General features: G+C 40.5%; 1 protein-coding gene across 1 annotated transcript in view; it reads right to left on the bottom strand.

Moving 5' to 3' along the window:
* The window catches only part of LOC139202796 (gamma-aminobutyric acid receptor subunit gamma-3), a 43,163-nt gene that overhangs the window by 5,649 nt on the left and 11,126 nt on the right, over positions 1-26,388 (bottom strand). Inside the window, exons 3-6 of the mRNA XM_070832374.1 lie at positions 22,205-22,272; positions 8,680-8,900; positions 4,766-4,848; positions 718-855 (exon numbers count right to left, since the gene is read on the bottom strand). Of these exons, the coding sequence (XP_070688475.1) occupies positions 718-855; positions 4,766-4,848; positions 8,680-8,900; positions 22,205-22,272 (510 nt within the window). The remainder of the gene's footprint in view (positions 1-717; positions 856-4,765; positions 4,849-8,679; positions 8,901-22,204; positions 22,273-26,388) is intronic.

Below are 26,388 nucleotides of genomic sequence, written 5' to 3'. Positions count from 1 at the left end.
TGTATTTTCGACTAAAATTATGTCAGGTGTGAAATATGCCAACTTTTTGTTCCAGTAGAGGAAGACAGTGATCAGCAGCTCTCTCAGATGGAGCGTGAGGATGTGGTCTTTAGTAACAAGGACAGCTTGCTCAGTCGGGAACCTGTGAGACAGGCTGCAAGAAAAGTTGTGCAAAGTACATTTAAGTGGTTTTAAAAAAAGATTCACTGCAGTGGATGGCAACGACAGATGGAGAAGGGGAAAGATAGACGGGTGCTTTTCTGACTTGTACTTTCTATTTTTTGCAAGCTCAGTGTAAACAAGGGGATGACATTACATAAGCATTGATGGGACAGGCAGTGGTCTATCTATTGGATTTATCTATTTGTTGAGTTGTTGGTCTGAACAAAAAGGCCATTTTCTGTTTACTGAATTAAGTTTTGACAAGAATTATGGATTATGCAGGGAAACTCTTCTTGCCATATTCATTGTTTTTGGATTGAGTTTTGGATTAAATTGTCTTTGCCAATATATATTCTGATGTTTCTTCTCATCAAACCACTTTGGCAGGACTTTGATTTCAAAATGTAGAAAACAAATAAAAATCTAGACACAACATGCTGCACAATAAATGCATTAATGATGATGAAGTGAGTGTCCTATGAGCACTGATACTACACAGCAACACATCTGCAAATGTTAGTGATGAGGAAGGAAAGGGGAACACACAGACTCTACCTGCTGTGGTCTTTATTATGTCTGTAGTGTTTCTCAGGCCCATAAAATCAAACTGGTAGAGACGCCAGGACTTCTGGTCAGCCGCCTCCACAGAGTTCTTCCTCCACTTGTAAATCATCTCATCTCGTGGGTATCCATCTGCAATTACACAGAGCATGTGTGTGTGTGACCCTTGGAGCTACATGGCGCATCCTAATGATGGATATCCTGTGCAGAAAGACCTAGGGCCACCCAGAGCTACATTTGTCTTGTGCTGGAGGCCGGCTAATGAAAAGACAGACAGAGGCAGAAGGAAAGTAGATTGAATGAAAGCTTTGGTTCAATAATGTACTGAATCCATCTTGATGTTTGGTCTGACCTTCACATGATGCGCACGCAGCCTGGGAGTGCTTTTACAATCGATCATGTGAGGTTAATGATGGGTTAATGATTCCATTCCTGCTTTGGTGTCGCGCTAGCCTGAATCTTTCCCGTCTTAAACAGACACATAATCATTTTAAGTAGAAAAGCTAACAAAATTATGATCTTGCCTGATAGCAATTTGATGTAATAGGCTTTCAATTAACAAAAACATTAACTGTGAGGGAAGATGTTGCCCAAACTACTAATTGTTTTCAAACATGCGTGATGAATGAATTCCATTAACATTTGCCACAGTTCTCTCATTTGAAATTAATGAAGTCATTAAAGATTCAGCAATGGCCACTAAAATTCGAAACGTTCAGAAAATAACAGCTTACTTGAAAACAGCTCTTTATCCAAGTAAACTTTTATGAATGGCAACACTGGATTTGGCAATATTCTGCGTGACATTTGCATAAAACATTAACAGTGGGCTGAAAGCACAATTCATGACGCATTTATAAATTAACAACGTTCATAAGACTTCACACACATCAGCCTAACAGGAAAACATTGTCATCTATGAATGGTTTTTCAATTAACTTCAAAATAATGTACAGTACTCAATATGGAAACGTTCAATTTGAAACTGGATCAATATCTGCCATCATTAGTCACACCTTTTTAATGGAGGACTGAACCCTTGCATAATATTAAACATCCATCTATCTGTGTAGTGTAGTACTGTATGTTACTCCTCTTCCTCCTGCTTCATCAGTTAGCAGCTCTCCACATGTCTGACTGTGTTCCTGTACTTCTACTTAAGTAAGTATTTTACTTATTTATTCTATTTTAAATTATATTATATTACTTTATTCTTTTACTCCACAACTTTTCACAGGAAAATATTGCTGCAATATTACTACAGATTTAACATACAAACATGATCTTATAAACCATGATACACTGTTGCAGATTAAACTAACCACAGTCATCAGAGCCCAAACGATATGCTGATTAATCATTGTGGTACTACTTTGATAACTGAGTTTCAGCCATTTCAGTCATTTTAAATGGAAACATGAAAAACATCTCATGGTTTCTGATTTACAGCTTTTGCTTATCTTAAATGACACTAAACTGAATCACTTTGGGGTTTTGGAGAAATTGAGTATTCCACTATGTTGAAAAAGGGTCTCCTTTATACTCAAATGCAACATCTTTTTTGCTTTTGTTGCATAATGGCAAGCTGCTCCAAACACTTTGAGAGCTAAACTCTAAATTGATTTCCCATTTATTCTCTCTCTGAACTCTGGTGTAAAATAACACGTTTGCAGATCTGTAAATCTGATTCTTCTTAGTGGACACAGGCAACAGTATTTGTAATTTGTTTTGTTTCTGTGTTGTAGCTACAGGTGCTGCACTGCAATCATCTGGATGTTTGACCAGAGTCTCACTGTGGCAATTTTAGCAGAAAAATCCAATAAAGGGATTTATCACGATCACACAATAGAACTATTCATTTACAAATGCAGGAAATTGGACAGCACTCAGTAATAACCTGGAAATGAAACAGTCTAATCATCCCAAATCATGTGATACTGTGAGTCAGCAACCTTCCTGAGATTTGCAACGTCCCTCTTCAAAAACTGTACTGCAATGGACATCAATGACTTTAACAAGTATTAAGTTAAATAAGCCCTACATTCTTCACAAGACATGAAGGTATTATGACGATAAGTACAGCTTATGTACACTTATTTCAGATGAGTCTCTGTGGTGATTAATGTAAAGACTTTTAGTTAATATTTTCAAAGAAATCACTACTGCAAAGCTGGTGTGTCTGTAATAAAAACACCAGTACAAAAATATGCTCATGTCTCAAAAGAGTAGCAAATGGGTACAACTGACCTTTAGTAAAGTCCTTAAAAGACTAAAAGCGCAGTGCAGTGTTTTGTATCTAATGTAAAACTATATTAATTGCTCATTCTTTTTGCAACTTCAGCACAGCAACAACTTGAAAAGGTATTATTGCATACTTCTAAGCAAAGAGCTGTCCAACAGGTACAGAGCAACATCAGCATTCATTTGATTTCGTCTTTGTGACCCCTTGGAGAATGTACATCTAATAGTCATTCTGCTTTTGGTCTCCATCACTTCCTGAAGGAAAAGCTTCTTACAAATTTTTTTTAAAAATCTTACGTGCTTCATTCTGTTGACCTGCTGCTATGTCTGTCTGCCATTTGTTGCTGCACAAGAAGCATTCAGTCTGTTTCTCAGAGCATTTTCGCTGCCTGCTGCAGCTGGAAATAATGTCGGCAGTGAGAGTGGACCAAAACAATGAGATGCTGAGAGGTGTTAAAATGTGGCTAAGAACGACCCTTTTAACATTACACATACAGCAGTGGTTTGATCCAGTGTTATAATATACACATTATAGCAGCTTCTAATCATGCTAATTACCTACTGAGTCCACAGCCTGCCCCTTATGTCTGTCCATTCAACTATACTTCTTATCTGCATTGTACTCAGTTGATTATTCCTAACCCCCGGAGGCATGATGGCTTTAAAGATAAGCAAATCTGACTTAATCAGAAAACTGAGACGTTGCCATGGAAACCAGTGTAATGTCTGATGATGTCCTTAGGTAAGGAAATGGGTTTTATGGGAGACACAGCATTGGTCTGCAGGTTTTGGACTCTAATCTGCGAGGTCTAATCTCATTAAATTTGTGTGCGATCTTGATAATAGATCTGTGAGATCCACGGCAGGAAACACTTTGACCATACAGCTTGCTTCATTTTCAACACACTGCTCCAGCTGAGGATCATCAGAGCATCACCAGGGTTACTGGATGTCCAGTTAGATGGGCTGCAACCCTTTACATGTCTCATCCAAACCTCAGACACTCAGAATAAATTCTACAGTCTGAATTTCACACTGCACATCCGGTGCTGTATATTATACAGTATTTATGAAACTGTGTTTTAAGGGAACTTGTTATACAATATTAAGCACTTGCATACTCCTTTCTTTATAATGGTGGCGCTAGATGCTACTAGTGATGCCGGTTAGTACTTCAGTGCACTTAACTGTATTTATACTTCATGTTACCGTACTTATCTTTCACTTAGTTCTGCAGGCACCTTTGTGTGAGTTTCCACTAAGTCAGCTTATTCGAATGTTGCCATAGTTACCTGCAAACCAGCCTGAATGTGAGAAGTGAAACAGCTTTCCAATGACGGCTTGCAAATGAATACATGTTGGTGTGTAGGTCTGAACACATGCACACTTTTGGAAAGACGTCGCCCTCCACGTCTACTTTTTCAGTGACACACTTTTAAAATCATATTTGCTTGTAAGTTGTATCTTCAAAATGATCCTGCATTTTATCTGCCTATTTTTCACACACAGGCAGCTCCCAAGCATCTGTGCCCTGGTGTGTCGACAGTGATGGACATGAGCATCAGCTCATGTTCAGTGAGTACTTTTTGTGTGGAAGGAAGTAAAACCAACATAGTCACCTGGAACAAGCCAGATTAAAATGTGTTTTTTTGTTGCATAAGATACTCCAAAATTAACATTCTAATTTTTCATACTGGGTACTTTTTGTATACAATTGTGACCATTATAAATAGGTGCAACAGACGGACAAACAGAATGACTGGCCCTATTGAGAACACTACACTGAGCGAAGTGTACTCACAGCTGGAGAAGATGAGCGGACAGGAGTGTTCGTCCATCGGAAAGTTGTGCAGCTGCAGCTGACATTCTGCGTTTATTGTCAGTCTGAAAAGAAAATCACACAATACATCTCTTTTTGTTTAGACTGTCAAAGTATCTCTACAAGCATCCTGTTGTATATATTATTAAAAATGAGACAACAATGCGGGCATATTGTTGTGCACATTCACTTCGATGAAAAACTACCTCTCAGCCTTGAGTGGACCAGCAGTTTTTAAGGACCATAATCAGTTTGTGTGAGACAACAGAGTGGAGATTGTGAGAGATCTGTAAATCATCAAGCAACAGTAGTGTCCTGCAGCGGCACAGGCTGAGGAAGAATCTGCCCTTTGCAGCTTGTTTTTCTGTAAACGGCTGCTTTGATTCCCCTCAAGGCCGTTTATAGTCAACAAATGTTAAAGACACTTTCACCTGTAAGAAAAAAAACATTTCATTACACACTTTTAAAGCTCTAGTCTAAAGCAGAAAAATGTCAGTCCGACCATTCACCCCGTTTGCTTCTGCATCATAGCTGAGACGATTGGTCCACTAATCGATTAGCTGATCGACAGAAACTTAAAGGGACCCTGTGGAGTTTTTTTTTTACCACTAGTAGAGCAATGAAGCAATGCTGTGATGAATGGGTCCATGTTTTGTTTGTATATTGTACATGCATACACACACACACACACACACGCACACACACACACACACACACATAGACACACACGCACGCACACACAATCCTGCCTGTTGTTTTCACTCTTTTACTGATCAACAAGCGGCACCAAGAAAAGTGAATCCATTTAATTACATTCATTTTTCATTTTCTGCTTTCAGCTTCTCCGGTGTGAGGATCTGCTGCTTTTCTCCTGTGGCCTTCTACTGTATAGACCAAACGATTGATTGAACAAACAGGATGCCCTACAGAGACTGCATTGGCCTGTAGAAGTACCTAGTGCTATAAACTGAATGAACTTTATGTTGCTCACATGTTATCTCTAATACTAAATTACAGTATCTATGGGACCAAAATGGAAAAATTATAGGTGGACTTCTCTGACTTTTATTAACCAAGAAACTACAGTATCGACAGGCCTTTGACAGTCTTCAGTGGCCTGTAACTCACAAAACTAATAACACACACAGACATATCTTGATACATATCCTGATTTTTCCCACCATTCTGCCACCATCATGTGTACTTCCACAATGATGATGCATCAAAAAAACCATCGCACTCCTCTTAGAAAACAGCCCAGTGTACTCGTCATGTGTGGATCCTTGCCTTATCTGCCTGTGATGTAGCTAAATGTCAGCTGTCCCTTAAGACCAGACAAACCTGAGGATGTAATCATGCAGCCGATATGTTTTTAACCCCCAATTATAAACCTGTTACAGAGAGCAAGAAACATTCCTCATCTCAGTGGGAAAAGAGGTTACAGAGAGCGTTAAGGGGACTGACTAAGAAAAGACGGCATGAAAGAAAGCATATGAAAAGCCAGATAAAGTTCGAAATGAGGAGAAACGTAAATTTGAATGTAATGTTAAAGAGTGGACACATAAGATGGGAAAAAGGAGAGAAGAGAGGAGGAAAAAATCTTTAATGTAATTCTGGTATGATCTTTAAACCTCATTAAAGCATGGAATTGGGACAATACAATGCATGTGGGAGAGGCATGGATATCACAAAATGTCATCTCTGTTTACTGCAGCCAAGCCAATGCACAATTAATACCCAATGACATTTCATTGTCTTTCTCTCATGCCATCAACGGATATTACTCCTCAAAGTTTTCAAGCTCCTGAATAGTCGATATCAATAGAGCAGCACGAGGGAGGACCTAGCTGGCCGATGTTTGTGGCTTGACTTGCTCATAGAATTGGGGTAACTGGCATCAATTGAAAACAAAGAAGTTTTATGGTGCTCTACAAATACAGTAACATCTTTAAACGTTATCAATTAAAAAGCCAGACATGTCTCACAACAAAAGGACAGTGCCAAAAAAAAAAGCTTGAGGACAGTCTAGAGATGCTTATTACTGAAGGAGCAGTTTATATTAATGTCGAGTGCTCCCATTACAAAGAGTGCTTTGGGGCACGAGGGCGGCTGCCGTGGTAAATTGGTCTTAAAGCTCAAGCAGGCAATTTGCACTTACAATCGGTAATGACAGGAGCTAATTGCTTTTGCGCTGCTCTTTTTGGGGGAATGTTTGCATCACAAATTATTGTCCTTAAATGCCTCAGTGAATGAAACTGCTACAAGTCTGATACAGTGGAAACTGATTGATAAACCTCAGCAATTCCCAAGGAGATTTTAAAATGTTCACACAGCACGGTGAATGTGTAAAATGTTGATACGGATTTCTAACAAAAGGCTACATAATAGCCCATAAACCAGATATATAATATATTAACTGCAAGGAAATGTTCTTAAAAGGAAGTCCCAAGTTTCTCCAAAGTATATTAGCGTGTTGCTGCGTCTCACTTCCATACTTTAAACTTTTTTCACATTTCACAAACTAAACATTTAGTCAAGAAAATAATTGGCAATTTTTTAACAATAATGTTAGTTGCAGCTCTGTTAATAGACAGAGATCTTTCCCAAAGTTTTCATACATTTCTAATCTGAGAAGTCCCGGGGGTTGTGTTGTCATTGCATAGTTCCAGAGCTGTGAGCACGCTCTCACTTCACATTTCTGTGCATTGCTTTGCGAGACAATAGCTTCCACGAAAAACTCACACAAAGCTTGAGCCAATTTAGTATGCACACTGACATCTTAAAGCGTTCCTAATTATGCCTTCATACTACAAACCCAGTTAGACGATGACACAGTACACAAACAGAGAGAAACAGAACCGAGAGTTTGCAGCCATGCTAGCAGCTCGGCGAGGCTGTGTGTGGTTACAGAGCGGCCTTGAGCTAAATGTTAAGTTTTACTCACAGCTCACAGTGACAATGCTAACATGCTAATGTTTAGCAAGTATAATGTTCATCGTGTTAGCAATCTCATTTTAGCATGCTAACATTTGCTAATTTGCAAAGTACAGCTGAGAATGATGGAAACGCTGGGTGTTTACCAGAGGAATTCAAAATCTGACCTGATGATGGTGTTAGATGAAAAGTTAAGGAATCACCAAAGTGAGTACAATTCATCATGAGGAGATTGTGAATTTCTGAACCAAATTTCACTCGAAACTACAAATATGAACCTCATGGTGGCGCTAGATGAATAATCATGGATTCACCAATGATTGTATTCCTCCTGGGGATCATGAATGTCTGTATTTATTATTATCTATTATTACTAAAACTGAATGGCGATCCAGTAGTTGAGATGTTTCAGTCTGGACCAAAGTGATGGACCAACCTACCGAGCAGCATCGCCAAAGAGCCACTGCTGCTAGTGTGGCTAAAATGTTAGAGCCCCTGCATTAAATCCAATGAGGTGCCTGCGTGAAACCAAAACAGTATGAGGTATATTCATGCCTTACTAACTTCTCACAGTTTGATTTGGAATATTCAAGAAGTTAACCAGGTTATTCTCCCTGAATAATGGAGCTGTCCTCTCCATCTATAAAATAAACTTCCAAACCTGGAGTCCTGCAGTAATGCGTGACTTCTCCAGCATATGCAATTTGATCTTAGTCATGCAAACAGCCAGATAACAGCATTCTCTCACCCATTGTTTTAGGTTATGTATGATAATTTGGTTATAGCCGTAGTGCATTCATTAATGATTAATGTAATTAGAATATTTCACTTAAAAATTGCTAGGGTATGTAGAACATACATTCTGCATTTCTTCACTGACGCAGTGAAGTCCTCCCCTCTAAAAAGTTTGCTTTCGTTTTACTTTACCAGAAGCAGCTGAAGAAAATCTTTTCTGTGCTTACCTTAAAGTGTAAAGTATTTTCCCATCGTTCCATATCCTGAGCAGCTGGTTGGGCATTGTAATCCAGTGGGAATCTGCATTCTTGGAGTTTCTGAAGATGGTATCTGGTAGCCAAATAAGTCCAACCATATTGCTGTTCAAAGTCAGTTTTTTCATTGTGCTGTTGTATCTGAGACGGCTGTCTGTCCACGTCTGAGCAAAGATGATGTCAATCTGGTATTCCTGAAACAAGAAAACCAAAAGACACATAAGTGGAAATGTAGTGCTGTGTCATTTGAGGCCATTTCATTTCAAAAACACCCCTCATGCTCCTCTGTGTCCTTTGCTCAAGAATAACAAGGAGGATCTTCACCTGCTACTCAGCAGTATTGATTCTTTGTAAATGACAGGATTATGGCTTTCAGCAACACATCTCTGTATGCCATCTATTATTCATCACCTTCACCAGCGGGAGCATTTATCACCTTACTTGTTTGCTGTCCGTATGTCGAGACCTCACCTGGCACCATTGATCAGTGATTTGCTTAACTCCCCATTGTGCTGACAGCCAACTCTCCCAGGCTGCAATGCATCCACCTGCTGATTTAAACTTCTGTCAACACGTCTACAGCAACTCAATTAGTTGATATTTGTCACTTTGTACATTTTAAGTGACGTATGGGAAAATATGTCACAGTAGTTTATGCATGTGCCAAGCTGGAGAGTATGAAGTCAGATCGCTGATGGATCTGTTTGACCAGAGCACATCAGTAAATCAGTTATACAACTCTATTTCTTCGTCAGTTCTAAATGTCATACAAAACCTCATGGCTGTGCTTGAGGAAAATATTGATCAAAGTCAATAGCATACGTCATCTTGGAACCATGAATGTCTGCACAAGATTTGGTATCAATCCATCAAGTATATATAGATAAGTGAAAACTTGGACTTCTTAGTGGTGCTGCAGGAAAAGTCAGGGCTTGATCCTCTAGAGACCATGAATGTGTGTACAAATATCACGTCCATCCATCCAATAAATATTTCAGTCTGCACCTAAGTGGTGGACCTTGCCATTCCTAGAGCCTTGACCCTAGCATGGATTAAAAGATTTTACACAACTACACTGATATAAAGCAGCCTTGTTTTTATGTAGTCGATGGCTTTGAGTCCCTCCACAGAGGCTAACAGCGTACACGTCGCTCACTAAAACGTCCTGCTGCTCTGCAGAAACCTTTGGCTTCTTTATCCAGGCTGCTCTTGCTTAGAAATCTGAGGGCAATCCATCCAACTGACTGACCTGCTTTTTCTCACTCTAACAGGGGTTATGTGGTTGAATGCTCAGTGCAGTGGATTCAGGAGAGGCAAGACAAGTAAACACAGCAGATAAATGTGTGTTTGGAAACCTAAAGGGTTTTATAGGCCTCTCTTCTGATGATCGCAGCAGTGACTCTGCATTTGGGTCCCTTCCTCCTTTGCCCAGGATTGAATTGGATTGAAGGCACCTATCTACAAACTGTGATCAGTTAACAGGCTTAGAGGGACCAGAACCAGGATAACAAATGGTCAAAAGCAAGACAACACTGGTGCCTCATGACAGACAGTTTTATAGGTGCATCAGCATGACTGGGCCACCGCATCAGGAGAACGACTTCATATTTATTGTACAGAGCATCGATCCTCTCTAGGTAAGAGAGCAGATAAGCATCTTTTGAATGCACTGAAAAATTGAATTTAGCATATGTTAGATCTTTGCCTTGCAGAGATAATAAGATAATAGTTTCAAGATCACATTTAGCCTCTTGTTAGAAATGCATGATGTCTATATCAGACTGCTGACAGTATCTGATTCATACAGGTATCAAAATAAAAGTCAAAGTCAAACTATGCTGCTGTTGCAGAGTTGAACAAGCTTTGGTTTCAACTGATGAATGCTATGAGTGAGGTTACTGTAAATATCTGCGTCTTTCTCAAGATTTGAAACCAAATACAAGCTATTATTCTTCCTTGTAAATTCTTTATATGGCAAAAGGGTTAGTACCTTTAAGTGCGAGTATCATCAGTAAGAAGCCAGTTTATGTTTGTCGCACACATTCCCCAGGCGTAAATACGCATGACTCAACATACATTGAGGCATCTCCCAGGTGTAGCAGACACAGGATTTGACTCATCCAATCAAATTAAGGGTGAATAGACACCAGCAGACTCATACGTTGCCATATGCCCAACTGAATTAGTTGGGCATATACACACACAACAGTTCACCACCCTGTAATACATCTGCAACTCTTTAGTTTCTTTTAAAAAGTATCAGGGTTGTGATTAAAAGCCCCACGTTGCTGCTGCCTCACATTAACTGGAAACTAGATGTAATTTAATGAGGTATAAGGTGATAGGTGTATAAGGTGATATGTAGTTATAGCTACTTACTGGACGACTATAGGTGGCAATGGAAATAGTGAAATGAATAATGAAATAAATAACAGTGTGCCCTCCTACGGCAGCCCACAGATTTTCATACTGCTGCAACCTCCTGAAATGCATTTGACCTTTTACCCGGTCTCTGCACCAGTTTGAATAGCCCACCAATTAGAATGAAGTCTATAATCAGGAGAACCACTGGGTGCTCATGACCTTTAATTGTATGGAGCTCAGGGGATTTGAAATAAGTGAACATTATCCAGGATTTAATGACCGGTGTAGGGAAAGTGCTGCAAATCAAACAAATTGAGCTAATATGAGCTGAAGTTATCACATCTGGAAACAGTGAGTTGCAGATGGAGGGTGAGAGGTAAATCTCTAATAACACACAAACTTCCTTCTTTGTAATCTCTTCTATAATTTCACATTAGAAGGTAATTTTAACTGCGCTCAAAGAATATCGATCCCACTTTCCCTCCCCGCTGCTTGCAGCTGCTGTCAGCCACTACAGCACGCATCACTGTGAAGAAAATGGGTCTTTCACCTCGACTGCCACAGAGGAGCTGCTGTATTAAGGCTGCTGATACAGGTATAGAGGTATATACTCGTGGTGAAATCAGAGATACTGCTGTACAGTAGGAATAGACCCCAATAGATCCCCTGATACACACAGACCTGCCAGATGCATGAAGAATCAGCTGCATTAAAGTTAAAGTGGACCTTGTTTCAGTGGCAGAAGACTGAAGCGTTCACTATTCACACTTTGTATTATTTGTGTATTGTTGGCAGCATCACGGTGATGAAGACATGCGTGTTGCTGCCCTGTTCCTGAGGCTTCGGGCAGCTGCTGCACAGCTGGGCTGAAACTTTCAGTCATGTTGGCCACGCCCCAATCAATGATGTCACAACAGGTGTTTGTCATCCACTGTCAACGCCAAACTCTCTTCTCCTCCCCGTGTGATTCAGCTCAGCTTTACTTTTAAGATAAAATACTGTGTGGAAAGTGGAATATTTAATTCCACCATTCATCAGCCTGTCCTCTCATAAAGGTGTTAAGTTGGGTCACACTGAGCAGTTTTACTCTTATAATGGAATATTTCCGGATCACTTTTTAAATCATGTGGACAAATGGGAATATGACTCGTTATTATAATATATACAATCTGCACATGGCTTAATGTCGGCTCTGATACGTGGGGAATTATTCTGCCATCGTTTACCGGGTGTTTAAAATGACCAGAATACAAATCAGGCAGCGGCCGGGCAGACTAATAGTGCAGGATGGAATAAACAGCTGGAATGTGAAGCAGCCTGGAAGAAGCCTCCTGCCATGATGGCACGGCCGCTCTGTGCAGTGGTGCAGCTTTTCATTTCTGTGGAAAGAGAGCGGAGGCATATGCCAGCGGCCTTCCTGTCCCCTTACACTAATTTGTAATTATTTTTTGATACATTTACGGATGAACCAAGGTCCATCACACTGTGTCTGAGCTGGGCACGATACAGCTAATCAACACATTCTATATACAGAGTGTAGACAAACTAGCCCTGCATGGAAATATGTGTGTATTCAATAATAAAGTAACTAAGAAACACACATCAGATTTTCATACTTTTTGTTGGGCTGATGAACAGGACATAAGTGAAAAACATGCTGAACAGAAAGTACCTTTTTAACTCTGTGTTCATGTTTTCTTTTCAGCAGATTTAATAGCTTCACTCTCTATATCTGCCATTACAGTGAACTCTGGTTTAACACTGGGCAATCTTCTCCTTCCACAGTCGAAAATGACCCATTTTCAGACATGAAATAGTCAGAAACATTCACATTTGAACATCATGGTCGAATAAATATTTTCCTGACAAAAACGTAGACGAAAGATAAAGTTTAACAGTTCATTTCTGAAAGTCCAGCACTGATCACTGCACCACATGCTGTAAACTAGGGCAAAGCATACGGCTCAAGCTCCGCAGTGCGAAGTTGGCACTTTGTGATTATGCAGCAAAAGACATACAGTACAGTCTGTATCTGCCCTGTGCTTTGAGACATGTTGTCATATTCCATTGTTGGCTTGAAGTCTCTTCTTGTGTCCTCATTAGAGGCAGCTAAAGGTCGCTTGGATGGAGGAGACAAACTTTCATCATCCACCTGGTGTGACCTGCTGCTCTGAGTTCATGTCAAGTGTGCGGATACAGCATGTCAGGGCTGGAAACCCCAATAACTCACAGGTCCTTTGTGATAGAAGGTGACAGATTTTCTTCACTTCCATTTCAAAGTGAGGACACAACTTGTTCAGATCTTTTCATTTTGTAAAACACTAAATGGGTCCCTTCCCTTTTAAACGAGAGAGAAGAAGCCATATCTCTGAGAGTTTCCCCTCAGTTTAATTGCATGCAGGTCAGGCTAACTGGAAACTCTAAATTGCCCATAGGGTGTACCCCACCTTCCACCCAGTGCATGCTGGGAAGGGCTCAAGCCCCCCCCTTGACCCTGCAGAGAATACGACGGTATAGAAAATGAATCGATGGATAGATGGAGTCTGTTAACATGCTTCACTGCCCTTGAGGGAGCTTAATGCAACACATGGTACATTTGGTATTGTTGTGTATTATTTATCATTATCAACCCCCAACAGAAGTGTCCAACATAGCATGTCCTCTTCCTCGCTCTTCTGCTCTGCATATTCTTCAGTCAACCACACAGCCACAGAGGCTCAGGATCACTTTTTCTTTGTTAGTTTTACTGGAGCTTTCATGATTCTGGCCTTCATGAAGCGATCATTGCGGAGAGCAAAGAATGATGTTTTGTGCAATCATCAGGAGTCATACACACACACACACACACACACACACACACACACGTACACGTATGCGTACTAAGCTGGAACATTTTACTGCTGTAAAATAAACTTGTTGGCGCTCTCTGGTAGACCAACTACATAAAGGAGACACTGTTTCTAAATTACTTCAACCATATATTTTTGTACTGCAATATCTAGTTCATCAGCTGTCATACACACCAATGCGGGTGTATTTTGGGTGTAATACGGGTTTAATATGGGTAAACTGAAATCTTTGAGCATGAAATATTAAAATAAGAAAAGGACACATATCCATATATACTCAGTATTGTTGCCCTACCTCCAACTGTTTAATAACTGTCTGTCTGTCTGTCTGCTCAGGGCTGCTGTCACATGTTACCATGAAAGTGAAAGAAAACACTGGTAAAACAGGTAAAAGCAAGATATGTTTGTAAGTTCATTACATGCTGATTGAACCCCACCATCAGCATATTAATATTCCACTGAGATCTATTCTGTTTGTGGCGTTACCAAGGGCCTCGTTATATGCTCCTCATGCTGATGACTTCATTACCCAAATTTAGCAGTAAGAAAAATGAAAAAATGGGATGCATCACTCAGCCTTGTTATGCATCCAAGCCATCCTGTAACTAAGTTAAACCAGCTGACCCGCCTATTAAAAAAATAAACTTTTCGAGGCAATTTTCTGTCCCAGCAGGTATGAGCCAAACAATTACACTAAGCTGCAAATTTCAGGGACATTACAAATTAATATTGTGCTGGGAGTTAAAAAAAAACAAAACACAGCAACAAGGATGTTGCAGTAGTTGCTTGCTAACGCAGTGAGAAATGAACTGGCATGAATGCTGTATTTCTCTGGGTATCTGATGTGTGAGTAGGCAGCTCTCTCCACAGGGTGAGAACAGCATCAGGGACCCCACTGGCACCAGCTTTCCTTCTGGCAGGAATTCCTGGAAGGCACCAGGTTGCCTTGGACACTGCCTGACCCACAAGTATAAAAATAGCTTCTTTCTAATTACAAAGAGGCTGTCTGCTCCTTCTTAATATATTGTTTATTGCTTACTAAAACATAGCTCAGCTTATTGTTTTCTCAGAATGGGTCATTCACGGTGTGCGTCATCGTCACTGTGCCTAATGAGGAGAAAATTAAGGAAGAATAGACGGGTTTCCCATTCATAAACAATGCAGGAGGCGTGTGCAGCAGGGGGTAGAAAACATTTTGCGACAATGTCATGGTAGCTTAATTATGGACATTTTCAGAATTTAGAAAAGACACAACTTGCTGTAAACCGGTGAAAATACTCAAAATACTGTTTCAAGGCATTTTTGCAACCTGTGGAACCACATTTCTGCCAATGAGCAAAAAAAGGCCATTATGAAAAACTTTCTCGAAGTAATGATTCAGTACCTCAAAATGATAACTAATTATAATTAGAAACTCTAAACTTGTAGCTTTTCAGCACATAGATAATTTTGTTAACTAACATTTTGGCAATAAGTAAATAACTTTGACATGCTTTTACTTCATGAGTAAATTGTAACAACAACGTAAATGAACAACAAAAATGACAGTGAAACCTCTGTTCATTAAGCCCTGATGAGTAAAGACTTGTCGCCCAGGTTACCAAGAAAATGGAGGAGAAGCTCGCTCTGGCCGCGTCCGTCCATCTGGAGCTTAATGATGTGAAAAAAACCTTAACGACAGACACAGAAAAGCTGAATGTTGCTGGTGAGTGTTGTGCTTTCATCACCCTGCACCATAGATGTATAACTGTACTGGAGGCAGGGCTCCGTTCATTCATAATAAAAGTTGCCCAGTGGGGGCATGAAGCCAAAAAAGTTTGACTTCCCGGGTATAAACGCTACCGAATCTTTCACATCACTGGGCCCACAGAGCAGGGTGTAGTGACGACTCTGGCCTGTCGAGACGGTTATCCCTCCGCTAATTTGAATTGGGATGAAACGATTTAATCGTGTGGCTCCTCTAAACTGAAACTCTAAAAATGTATCTGCCGACTTACAGACTTCTCTTTCACAAGTCAGTGGAAGAAAGACCCAATGGCATCACATGACAGACGCCATTGTTATAATTACAGCACAATTACAGTGGTCTAAATATAAGCGGTGACCTGTAGTCATAGAATCAGATCCTACGTGCAGCATTTTTCTCTTCTCACCACACAAATGCTTCATCTCACCGTCCTGCCGGCACTTTTCTGCCTGACAAAAACACTTCATGGACACAGTCCCACACCGTACAAACCCTCCATAGAGCACCAGCAGGCTGTGACCTCTCCTATCATTCATTGCGGGGCGCAGTGACAGAGGAGCCCTGTTACTTAACTACTATAACATCAGCGGCATCAGCAATGTCGGATGAGATTGTTTTGCACAACCAAACATGCAGGAGCCATGACGGAGTGTGGTGTTGTAGATATATGCAGAAAACACTCAACACTCAAAAGAACCACTTAATAAATACAGAAAGAAATTAGTGAATTAACTCGATAAACTATTCAAACATCACTGATTATGTAATCTTATCTCCCCAGTCTTCATTCCATACATCCACTGCTGAGGTTAGGTTTTCTCCAAATACTAAATCTTTGTTTGATATGGAATATATTTGAATGGAAATCATGAATATCAGTTTTTCCAATGCCTTACAGACCTCTCTGTGTTTTTTAATGGATCACCAGCCATTCATAAGACAGAGAGAGAAAACTTGTATAGTGGCACAAATCTTCTGAACGAGTCTTAAAAGGTAATAAAGATGCATTTTGATGAACTTTTGGCGCCTCAATTATTTCTTACATGCAGTGCGGACTTGTCCTTAAACAAGTCGTTGAACGCTCTTGTTCTGTCCTCCTTTTTGTAGCACTGGGAACATGACTGTATAGGACACATAGTAAATTCAATAAACAGCCAACTAAAAGCGGTTTTCTGTGTTTGTTTTGTTTGCCATCGATCAGCATTTCCCAGATGGCAACATTCAAGTGTTACCACATGTTGCATTCATTGTGATGTTCTAACATTTATGTTATAATTGACTAATATTCTGTTGGTTCAGACTAAATTTCGATTTTTGATGTGAGCTCAGTGTTCACTTCTAGGATATTTGTCCAGAAAGACTCTTAGAAATCTATCTCTGAATTTAGAAATGGCTGTGTGTGTGAGGAGTAACTTAGCAACTGTAAAAAGTAGAGTACTTCCTAGGATTACTTTGCTTCTTCGTCAGTTTCCTTGAGGATATTTGACCAGTTAGCCTAAAGTTTTTTCTTATTAATCTAACTTTTGGCAGATCATTCAAATAAGTAATTGTAATTACAGGACGATAGCATCTTTAATTCCACTGATGTCTAAGTAACAACTAGACAAAATATTCCAAGAACAGACTTCAACACAAGACCATGCCGGAGAGCAAAGGAAAGCCGAAACCATCTGCACCCACAGCAGTCAGACCCACAGACCCAGAGCTGCGTGTCGTGCCGTAGTGTTGTACATAGAACAAGAGCCGGCACTTCGGTTGACAGAGGCGCCATTCTCCCTATTACATGACCATCAACACTATCAAAATTACATGTGCCATCAAATTGATTTTGAATCTGTTATTTTGAGGTAAAATAGCTGCATAATGTTTTAACTAACTACTGCTTTATTTGAGCTATACTTTGATCACAACAGTGAATCGGTCAGTTGGTTGAATACATTTCAAATAAACCTGCAGTGTCAAGTGTGCAAGACCCTCTTATCTTATTTTATCAATTATTAGACAATGTTGACAAGATTTATGGGTCAGGAGATTGGACATCTGCATCAGATGTCTTTTGCCTCAGTTTGGGCCGTTCATTAGGATGGCTCATAAACTGTAACAAGACCGACAACATGGCAGCTTCTCAAAAGTGAAACCACAGCGTCTTGATTGCCCCCTGATGGCTGGCTGCAGCATAGGTCATAAAGCCTACCCCCTCCATGCTGGAAATCAAACTACATGACAAATAATTTGCACCCAAAGATGGTAGTTCTTTCACACTCATCCTTCAAATGCTCCTTTGTCTGATCAGTTTGGTTTAAATTAGTGATTTGATGCAATAAAAAGGGGTTTGAAACATCATGGTTGACAGCTAACTAACCTGTGACTGCGTCGGGCTACTGTACGACCCTGATCATTACTGTGCAGCGTCACCAGCACAAGATGGCAGCACCCGTATCCAGGATGTTGTGTCTGCGTCGTCTATCTTTATTTACAGTCTATGGGCTCCTGGACGCCTCCCTGTGAAGATATTCTTGCTATGTCCAGTCCCATCCGTCATGAAAGGGCTCAGTAAGTGGTGCAAAATGGATGGACGAAAAGATGAATTAATAGGGTGATAGCTCACTTGCTGTTTTAGCCATGCAGGCATCAAGTGATGTTACCTTTTTGTTAAAGTACAGTTCAAAAGTCAGTGATTTACTATGAAAGAAAAGCTCTGTGGGTTCCAGCCTGAACCTTTCAACCACTGTACGTAGGCAGTGTCACATGTTTGTCAAAAGACCTGGTACAATACTTAAGTGGGCTATTGCGCATTAATGGGTCCATTTCTTTTGAAATGTCTCCACAGGTGGGCGGAAGAGTTTTCTCTTTGATTGAACTTTTGAGCTGAAAATTTCTTCTGAGTTTATAAAGCGGAGGGAATTAATCACCGTCTGTCTCTCGGAGAAGTCATGACACCCTGAATTATACGCTGCATTGCAATTAGAAACAATACAAGTATGCCAACTGACACTGCATATGAATTCCTCTCTGACAATGGGGCTTAAAATGAGCTTGTCACATTGAGGGGGTGTGCTTAAATGCTTGCTGTAGTAGCATCGAACGTGCACTAAGAATGCAGCAATTCCAATTAAACCAAATAATTGGCCCTCATGTATGTATGCTGCATATTCCAGGAATGCCAATACAAAGCACAGGACTCTGCTTCACACATGGACACAATGTTCCATATAAAACTAGTGCATTAATATTGACAGGCATGCCATGTACTCTCTAGATATTCTGTCCCACCATTAGAGAAAGTGTTTGGCTCAACATGTCAGATTTCTGTAACATTAAAACATGCAAACAAAAGCAAACAATGGTCACTCATTGCTCACACAGGTTTGTGTGAGTGCAGCTCATTCCTTTGTCAGACCATGTTCGGCTCTCAGCTGGTGTTCTCGAGTTCAGGTGAAAGGCACTGATGTCTGCTCAAAAAGTAGTTACATTTTATGCTTTGGGAATGAAGTTACTAAAGGGTCTGAATATCTGTCATGTGAGAGACACCCAGTCACTCAGCTAAGAGCCCCCACACTCCCATGGTGCACATAGGTGTCTTCACTTAATTTGGCTGATTAGACCTTGTCACTGCATGTGGGAGTGTGGGCGTGTAATGACAGTGATGTCGTAAATGTTAGAGTGAGACAATTTACACCTGCATGTTACACCCAACGTAAACCCAAGACGAGATTTTATCATCCAGAATAACTGAAAACACCTGCATGGTTTAGCTAATGTTAGCATGCTAGCATTAGGCTAAGGCCTCCCTTTTGCTGTCAGTCTTAATGACATGAGGTGAAGCAATCAATCACATGACATTAATTTGACCATGGCTCAGATTTGGGATTTAATGAAGTATAATTCAATAGACAGGACTGGATGAATGTGTTTATCTGATGATGTGTGCTTGTAGATCTGTGTAATTGTTAGTGTGATGGATGGAAGATGTATGGCGATGCTGCCCTCCCTCTCTCCCTCCCCCTCATTTTGAGATATATGTTTCTGACCATGATCCTTGTTTGCTAAAGAAATGCTAAGCTAACATCCATCTCTTTACTTAAGACACACACACACAAGCCAATGGTATTGATCTTCCCTATTGATCTAACACACACCATGACAACAAACGAGCTTATTTCAGAAAAACTGGAACTGTTCCTTTAAGCCTTTCGTTTATGAACAACAAGTAATATTCTGAGAGGATTTTGTGCGCGAGGTAAAGAGAAGAGAGAAGCAGTGCAGGGGACAGCAGGAGACAAGAAAGGCGAGTGTGTGGATCCTGCAGAGTCCACAGGGACTGACAAGCACATCCTCTGCAACAAATGAGCTTCATACAGCTTGCACCTGTATCCATGGAAGAGAAGAGCATCATTTCATCAATTTCAATTACATATGCTTATAGTGGAAACACTGCGTATGCGAACAAGACAATCTCTAAAAAATGACATAATTATAACACAAACATTGATCCACTAGCAATTTACTTGCAGATTAATTTTCTCGTTTAATCTCTAAAAAGCATGTTTAGGTAAAGACAAAAGCTTTACAGAGCACTACACACTTTAAAAGGCCACGATTAAAAAAACATCCGGGATTTTAGTCAACAAAAATATCTAATTTAGCTGAAGAACAGGTAGACAAGAGGAGAAGAGTATTTTCCCATGTCACAGCTGAGATGTCCAACAGTGTGGCACTGAGTTTGGGATTCAGTACATTTTGATCAGCGTATTCCTACTTGTACAGATAATACCGACATGAGCCACATTTGTAGTCAAGGCCGTTTGTCCTAAAACACAGATCTCATAACAAAATACAGTGTGAGCAGAGGTGAGAAGACGTCTTATCTGTCTGTCTTTCAACTTGACTTTATATCTGTTTCCCCTCTTAATCCTAAGTCTCCTCTCTCTGTCCGTCTGACCGTCGATAATCTCTGTATCTTTTTCAAAAACCTGTAACTCCCCCTCCCTCGACCATTCTTCACACACACTCAGCTCTGAGTATCTGAAAATCTCCTGCCTTTCACCCATCTCTTACAAACTTCCATGCTTTCCTTCCATTTCTATATCCATCCTGGACCTGCTCATCCCTCTCTGACGTGCCCTCTCCCCTCCCTCTCCTCCCCCGTTAAAGCCTCTCTTGCTTCAGTCACATAAACTCTTGTTAGCTGTGAGAGTATAAAGTCCCACCTCGGAGACACAACCTTTGGCAGCACTTGATACGCGAGGATAATATCTCTCGATCTTAAATTCATGTATCTTTAGGTCACAGTGTACGACAATCCGAATATCAATTGTACAGAGACTCAGATTTGTCACGTCAGTTACAACTGAACCAAAGTTGCACTGAGTTGCACTGCACTGTCTAAAAAGTGGTTCAGCACCAAGCTGTTGTAGCGGTTATCTGATACCTGATTAGTCTGACCATTGACTGAACTGTTTGGAACTCTGAGAACTTTTTCTTGCTCCATAAATAGTCCATAAATATGATTCCTCTGTGTGTTTGTGTTGGTGTATAAAGTTGTTAACAAGCTTCGGGTTCATTTCCAGGACCCTCTGCACTGCACTGGGCTGCACCAGCCATGCGAAAGTTCAAATGTGAACGCAATTTCTAACTTAGATTGGAGCGATAGCTCCAACGTAGGCACAAGTTACAATTAAATCTTACACGCAGCCCTTAGGAAGCGGAAAAGTCCAGTGCAAAATAACAGTTGGCCTGGAGCATCATTTTGAAAGGTGGGATCACTTGGAGGATGAGGAGCAGCGAATGTTCGAATGAGTGGATTGTTCAGAGACAATTGGGCAAGAAGGACAACATGGTAATAAACACAGAATTAAGGTCATCGTCATTTTCTGTGACAGTAATTTGGTTAGTGTGGACCTAAGCAGAGCTAACAGAGAGTGAATATTGGAGTTACAATGAATGATAATGTTACTCTGTAAATAATAACTCTGTATAAATAAGCAACTGATTTGGACTTAAAAGCTGATTATGTCTCAATGTTGTATTTACAACTTGTCTCTGATGCCCCTAAGTAACCAAAAAAATCAGTTACTGCAGGTTTAAGTAGATAAAATGTTGAAGGCCTGTTTGGAGACAAATAACACTTAACGTTGGTATAATGCACAGAGCACTTTGCACAAAACAGTGCACATTGATCAGCACTGTCATGTAATTGACAAATTTTTACAAGTGCTTACTGATGAACAACATAATTATCGACTGTGCTGAAAACAGACTTACTGCCTGCACAACAAAGACCTTATCACAGTTCACCAAAATGAAAGTGCTGTGCTAAGTTCTGTCTCAGCTGCATACTGGTCCACCTGGTTGCTCCTCTTCTCTCTATCATCTATCATCATACCAAGCTACAGAACGGGCAACGCACATTTCAAGGTCAGACAAAAAATACCAATGACACATTTCAGTTCAGCATGTGAACACATGCAGATGTAGAGCTGTGTGTGTGTGGGCTACAAAGTGTTAATAAAATAGGTATTGAAGGAGTCTGACTCACCATATTTATTGATGACACTGGTCCGATGCTGTTCACAAATATGTCGACATCTATAACAGTTGGTTTAACTGTGGAAAAAAACAAATAATTATTGATCAAGACTTTCATTTAGGCACCACAACTGCCTCTTTTGTAAATCACAGGGAGGCAAAGTAAAGTTGGATCAATGAGACTTTGTTGTTCCGAATCCTTTGAAGAGCTGCTGTGTGAGGCAGTCCTCGGGGAGCTGTGGTTGCTAATAATGATCACACATTAGTCTTCATCACATTACCTGCTGTCATGAAACACCTCTACAAGCGTGGCAGCAATTATGCGTGTGTGCATTCACATATGATCTAAGCAACAGGTCAGACTGCAACATAACGCGACACGCTGTTGGACGCTGCTGCCAATTCCAAGTAAAATATCAGAGGAAGTAAAGAGGACGACCGAGAGGAGGCGTTATGTTCTTCCCCAAACTCTGTTTTCCGCCTAACATGGAGGTAAAGGATAATTCCACACATTAAAGAGGCCAAACCTCATGAGCAGCACAACATGTAACACAGGTGTGACTCACAGTGGCAGAATCAGCAGAGCTAGAGAGGAGCTAAAAATGATCAGCAGTGGTGGGTAACTTTACTTCAGAAGCTGCTGATAGTAGCTCCACATAAAAGTTCCTTCACCACAGACTTGTTAAGATCCTTTTGTATTGACATACTGTAGTTTACTGAGGGATTTGGGGAACTGGCCTCAGTCTGGTCTGTTCTTGTCTTGATGCTGTTTTGTTTGTGTCAAACTGTGATGAAAGTGTCTGAGTGAAAATGTTCTTATGGTAACTCTAAACTCATTATATGTTTGTGTTACAGAAATCGGTGGGTCATCTGTCTAAGAAAAGATAACAAAAGATGGCTTGAGTTGCAAAAGTTATTGAGGTGCTTTATTTACCAAAAACAGCGAGGAAAACAGAAAGTTGGACGTCCACAGCAAAACAAAAAAAACAAACAAACCTGTCAACTGTCTGGTGTACATCCGCCTTCACACTGACTCCTCGTGAGCTTTGGTGGCCAGAGGCTTATAAATGTTAAGCCCCTCCCCCTGGACCAACCAACCGCTGATCAATCAATTATCTTCCCTTTAAACAATCAGCTTCACTGCCAGTTCTTACATGAATCAAAAATATCACACAAATATCCCTACTTATAGGCATCACCACTTCCCAGTCAAAGGCCTTAAATAAACCCCAACGCTTTGACACACAACTTCAACAGCTAGGTAACATCACCTATATCCCGGTTAGAGATGGTACCTTCCGCCATCAGCACACCTGCACAGGACCTCTGTAGCCTCTATATAAGCCAGCACTATATATCAGCTCTGTTTCACACCCTGAAACATGTGCCGTCCACAATCTGTGACAGAGTCTTCGTCACAGTTTGTATTAAATACATGTTTATATTATATCCTATGCGTCCTACCGTTAGCTAGGATGTGACTAACTGTATGAATAACGGATGGATATTTATATTTTTATAAAGTGTTGTGATAATCGCAAAATGTTAAGTTAAAGCTGCATTATTTGTTTTGTCATAAGCCTTAAACACCATGTTGGCAAACAGTTGCTTATTTATAAATCCAGCAGACACAGAGCAACATTAGCAACATTCATTTAAAGTCGCGTTTCTGACCACACGGTAAATGGAAGTCCAATATTCACTCTCCTTTTAGCTCCACTAGATTCACTAGCTTACATTGGATGCTAACTTTTTTCTATCTGTCTGTCTGGCATTTGGTGTTGATGAGACTGGCAGAGTAAAGCTGCATGTCACAAAACCAAAACAGTGGTCTGAAAGATGCTTAAAACGGTGTGTAGAGCTGAGGGTTATGCTATTAGCATCACACAGTTGAATTGTGGGTAATGAAGGCGCCAGTTGGCATGAGAGAATAGAAAAGTCTTATGGCTATATGTGATAAAAAAAAAAAAAAAAAAGACAGAGATCAGGTTACCAAGGTAACAACTGACAACAGAAATTTCATTCAAGGTGAATCATTTCACTCTCACAAGTTTTACAATATCACTGCTACACCCCCCCAACCATTATTGAGAGCAGTCAGTGGAACTGAGTCACATAATTACACACATGCAGCATTTAGCCAGTAATTGCCTCCACAGGAAGGTCCAGGTAGGCTGAGGAGGAAGGTCTGCCACACACACACTGTAGCACCACATCAGCAAACACAGACACACTCCTCACTGTAAGAGTGCATGTCGTCTTCCTCCCTACCTTCTACAATGTAACTCTTCGCTCCGGTCGTGCTGGAACACCCCTGGCTTCCCCCAACTTTTCTGCTTTCAATGATTTCATGCTCAGCGTAAAAGTGTCATTTAAAGCTTGAACTTTTAAAGCAGCTAAGTGACAGCTGTGACATACTGCTGCCATGAGCGCTCACATTTACACAGCAAAGAGATCCTCCATCATTTTACATTACCTGTCTTTGAAGTCTTTGTGTCTCGGCCAATTAAGTCCACAGCGAGAATTTTTCCACCTGCCAGTCTCCGTTCTCATCGTTCAGTTCACGTGCTAACAGATGGCACACTAGAGAACACTTCTGGAGAGTCCCTGCTGAGGCAGCTTTTCAGAAGCACTACACCCATAACCGCACAACACCTGGTGAGCAAACTGCACACATCCACCGTGTCAACCTCTTAAAATAAGATAAAATAAAATAAGATAAGTAAATAGCTGAATAAATATCTGAATGTAATATTTGACGAAACCATTCCACTTTTATGATCACGCTTTTCTTCTCATTTGTACATTTGTGTAAATCATGGTATAATCAGCCCTCGTTTCAGGCCATATAACCACCAGATGAGACAGGGCCGCAAACACTTCAAACACACTCCTACCAGGGTGCCAGCAGCTTATTGTGTGTATGGTGTCAGGCAATAATGTAAGCTCCTGCAACAGGATGTATTTTGACACGGTGAGCAGCCACTAAGGCAAGAAAATAATAGGAGACAATCAAACCTGCTGGTTGGCCCTCAAAACAATGCTGCTCTGTCTCTCACTCCCCTTCTCTCTCCTGATCCTCTTTGCCAAAGACTACTCATGCACACACATTTCATCTGATTAGAGGAGAACTTCAGTATTTTTAAAGCTGGGCCCTATCTTGACGTATTTTGGGTTTGAACTGACTAGTAGGTGCAAAAGGTTTTGGAAGTGGTCCAGTAGATCTCGCTGCCTCAGCCGGCAACAATGTACGGGTTACAATGGTTGTAATGCAATCCTTTGGGGCAATCTCAAGTCCAATAAAAGTTTGAATAAAAGCTTGTTTTTGCCATTTGACAGGCTCTAATTTTTATTCCAAGTGTCCGACTGCATTAAGGAAAGGCTCCCTATAGAGATAGACCTGTAAGATATATATTAAACAGCCGTTATGTCGCTCTCTTCAAATCCACCAGTCTCCATTGACAAAAACAGTAATTTTACCGCACACAATATTTGCTAGACAAGTTGCTGTGACTTTGGTGTTTTAACACATGAATTCAGATCCAAATGAACTCTTTGAACACCAAGGTCACACAACAATGTAAAGAAACTGACCTGCAGCAACTGCCGTAGTCCGTTCTCTGCTGCTGGCTGATGGGATTTACTGGACCCATTCCAAAACTTTTTGTACCTACCAGTCATTTGGAGCCAAAATATGTCAAAACTAGTGTGTAAAACGACTACTATGTAAAAACTCCTTCATCCTTTATCTTTTAATCCGGATCAATAATGACCACAGGTTTCTCAAAAGGTTTCATCAGCTCACTCCCCAAAAGTGGACCCATAAGCTCTCTGCTAATAATAACATCATACAATAGCAGAGCTTCACAGCACTCATGTAAAAAAGCAAAGCAAAGAAATAAGATCCAATATTTTGTGATCCCAGTGGACAGATAAACTGACTCATTACACTGTTTCCAAAAAAGAACATAAACAGCGCCGGAAGAGGTTCGGTCTAATTAGAAGTCTGATCAACAGTACAGTACATACTTCCTTCTATAAAGATGCACTGCTGTGAAGCCCTGTCTCCTATGAATTAGGAACTAATGTGCATTAGTAAATTATGTTCAGCAGGAAGTCAGTGTCAGTGTAGGAAATGGGTGCACAAGGATGTTATTGAAATACATAATGAGTACCTTCATGCACACAGTACAT

The sequence above is a fragment of the Pempheris klunzingeri genome, chromosome 6, assembly GCF_042242105.1.
Source record: "Pempheris klunzingeri isolate RE-2024b chromosome 6, fPemKlu1.hap1, whole genome shotgun sequence".
Lineage (NCBI taxonomy): Eukaryota > Metazoa > Chordata > Actinopteri > Acropomatiformes > Pempheridae > Pempheris > Pempheris klunzingeri.
Note: the sequence above shows the minus strand (reverse complement) of the source record. Positions and strands in the feature narration are given on the sequence as shown.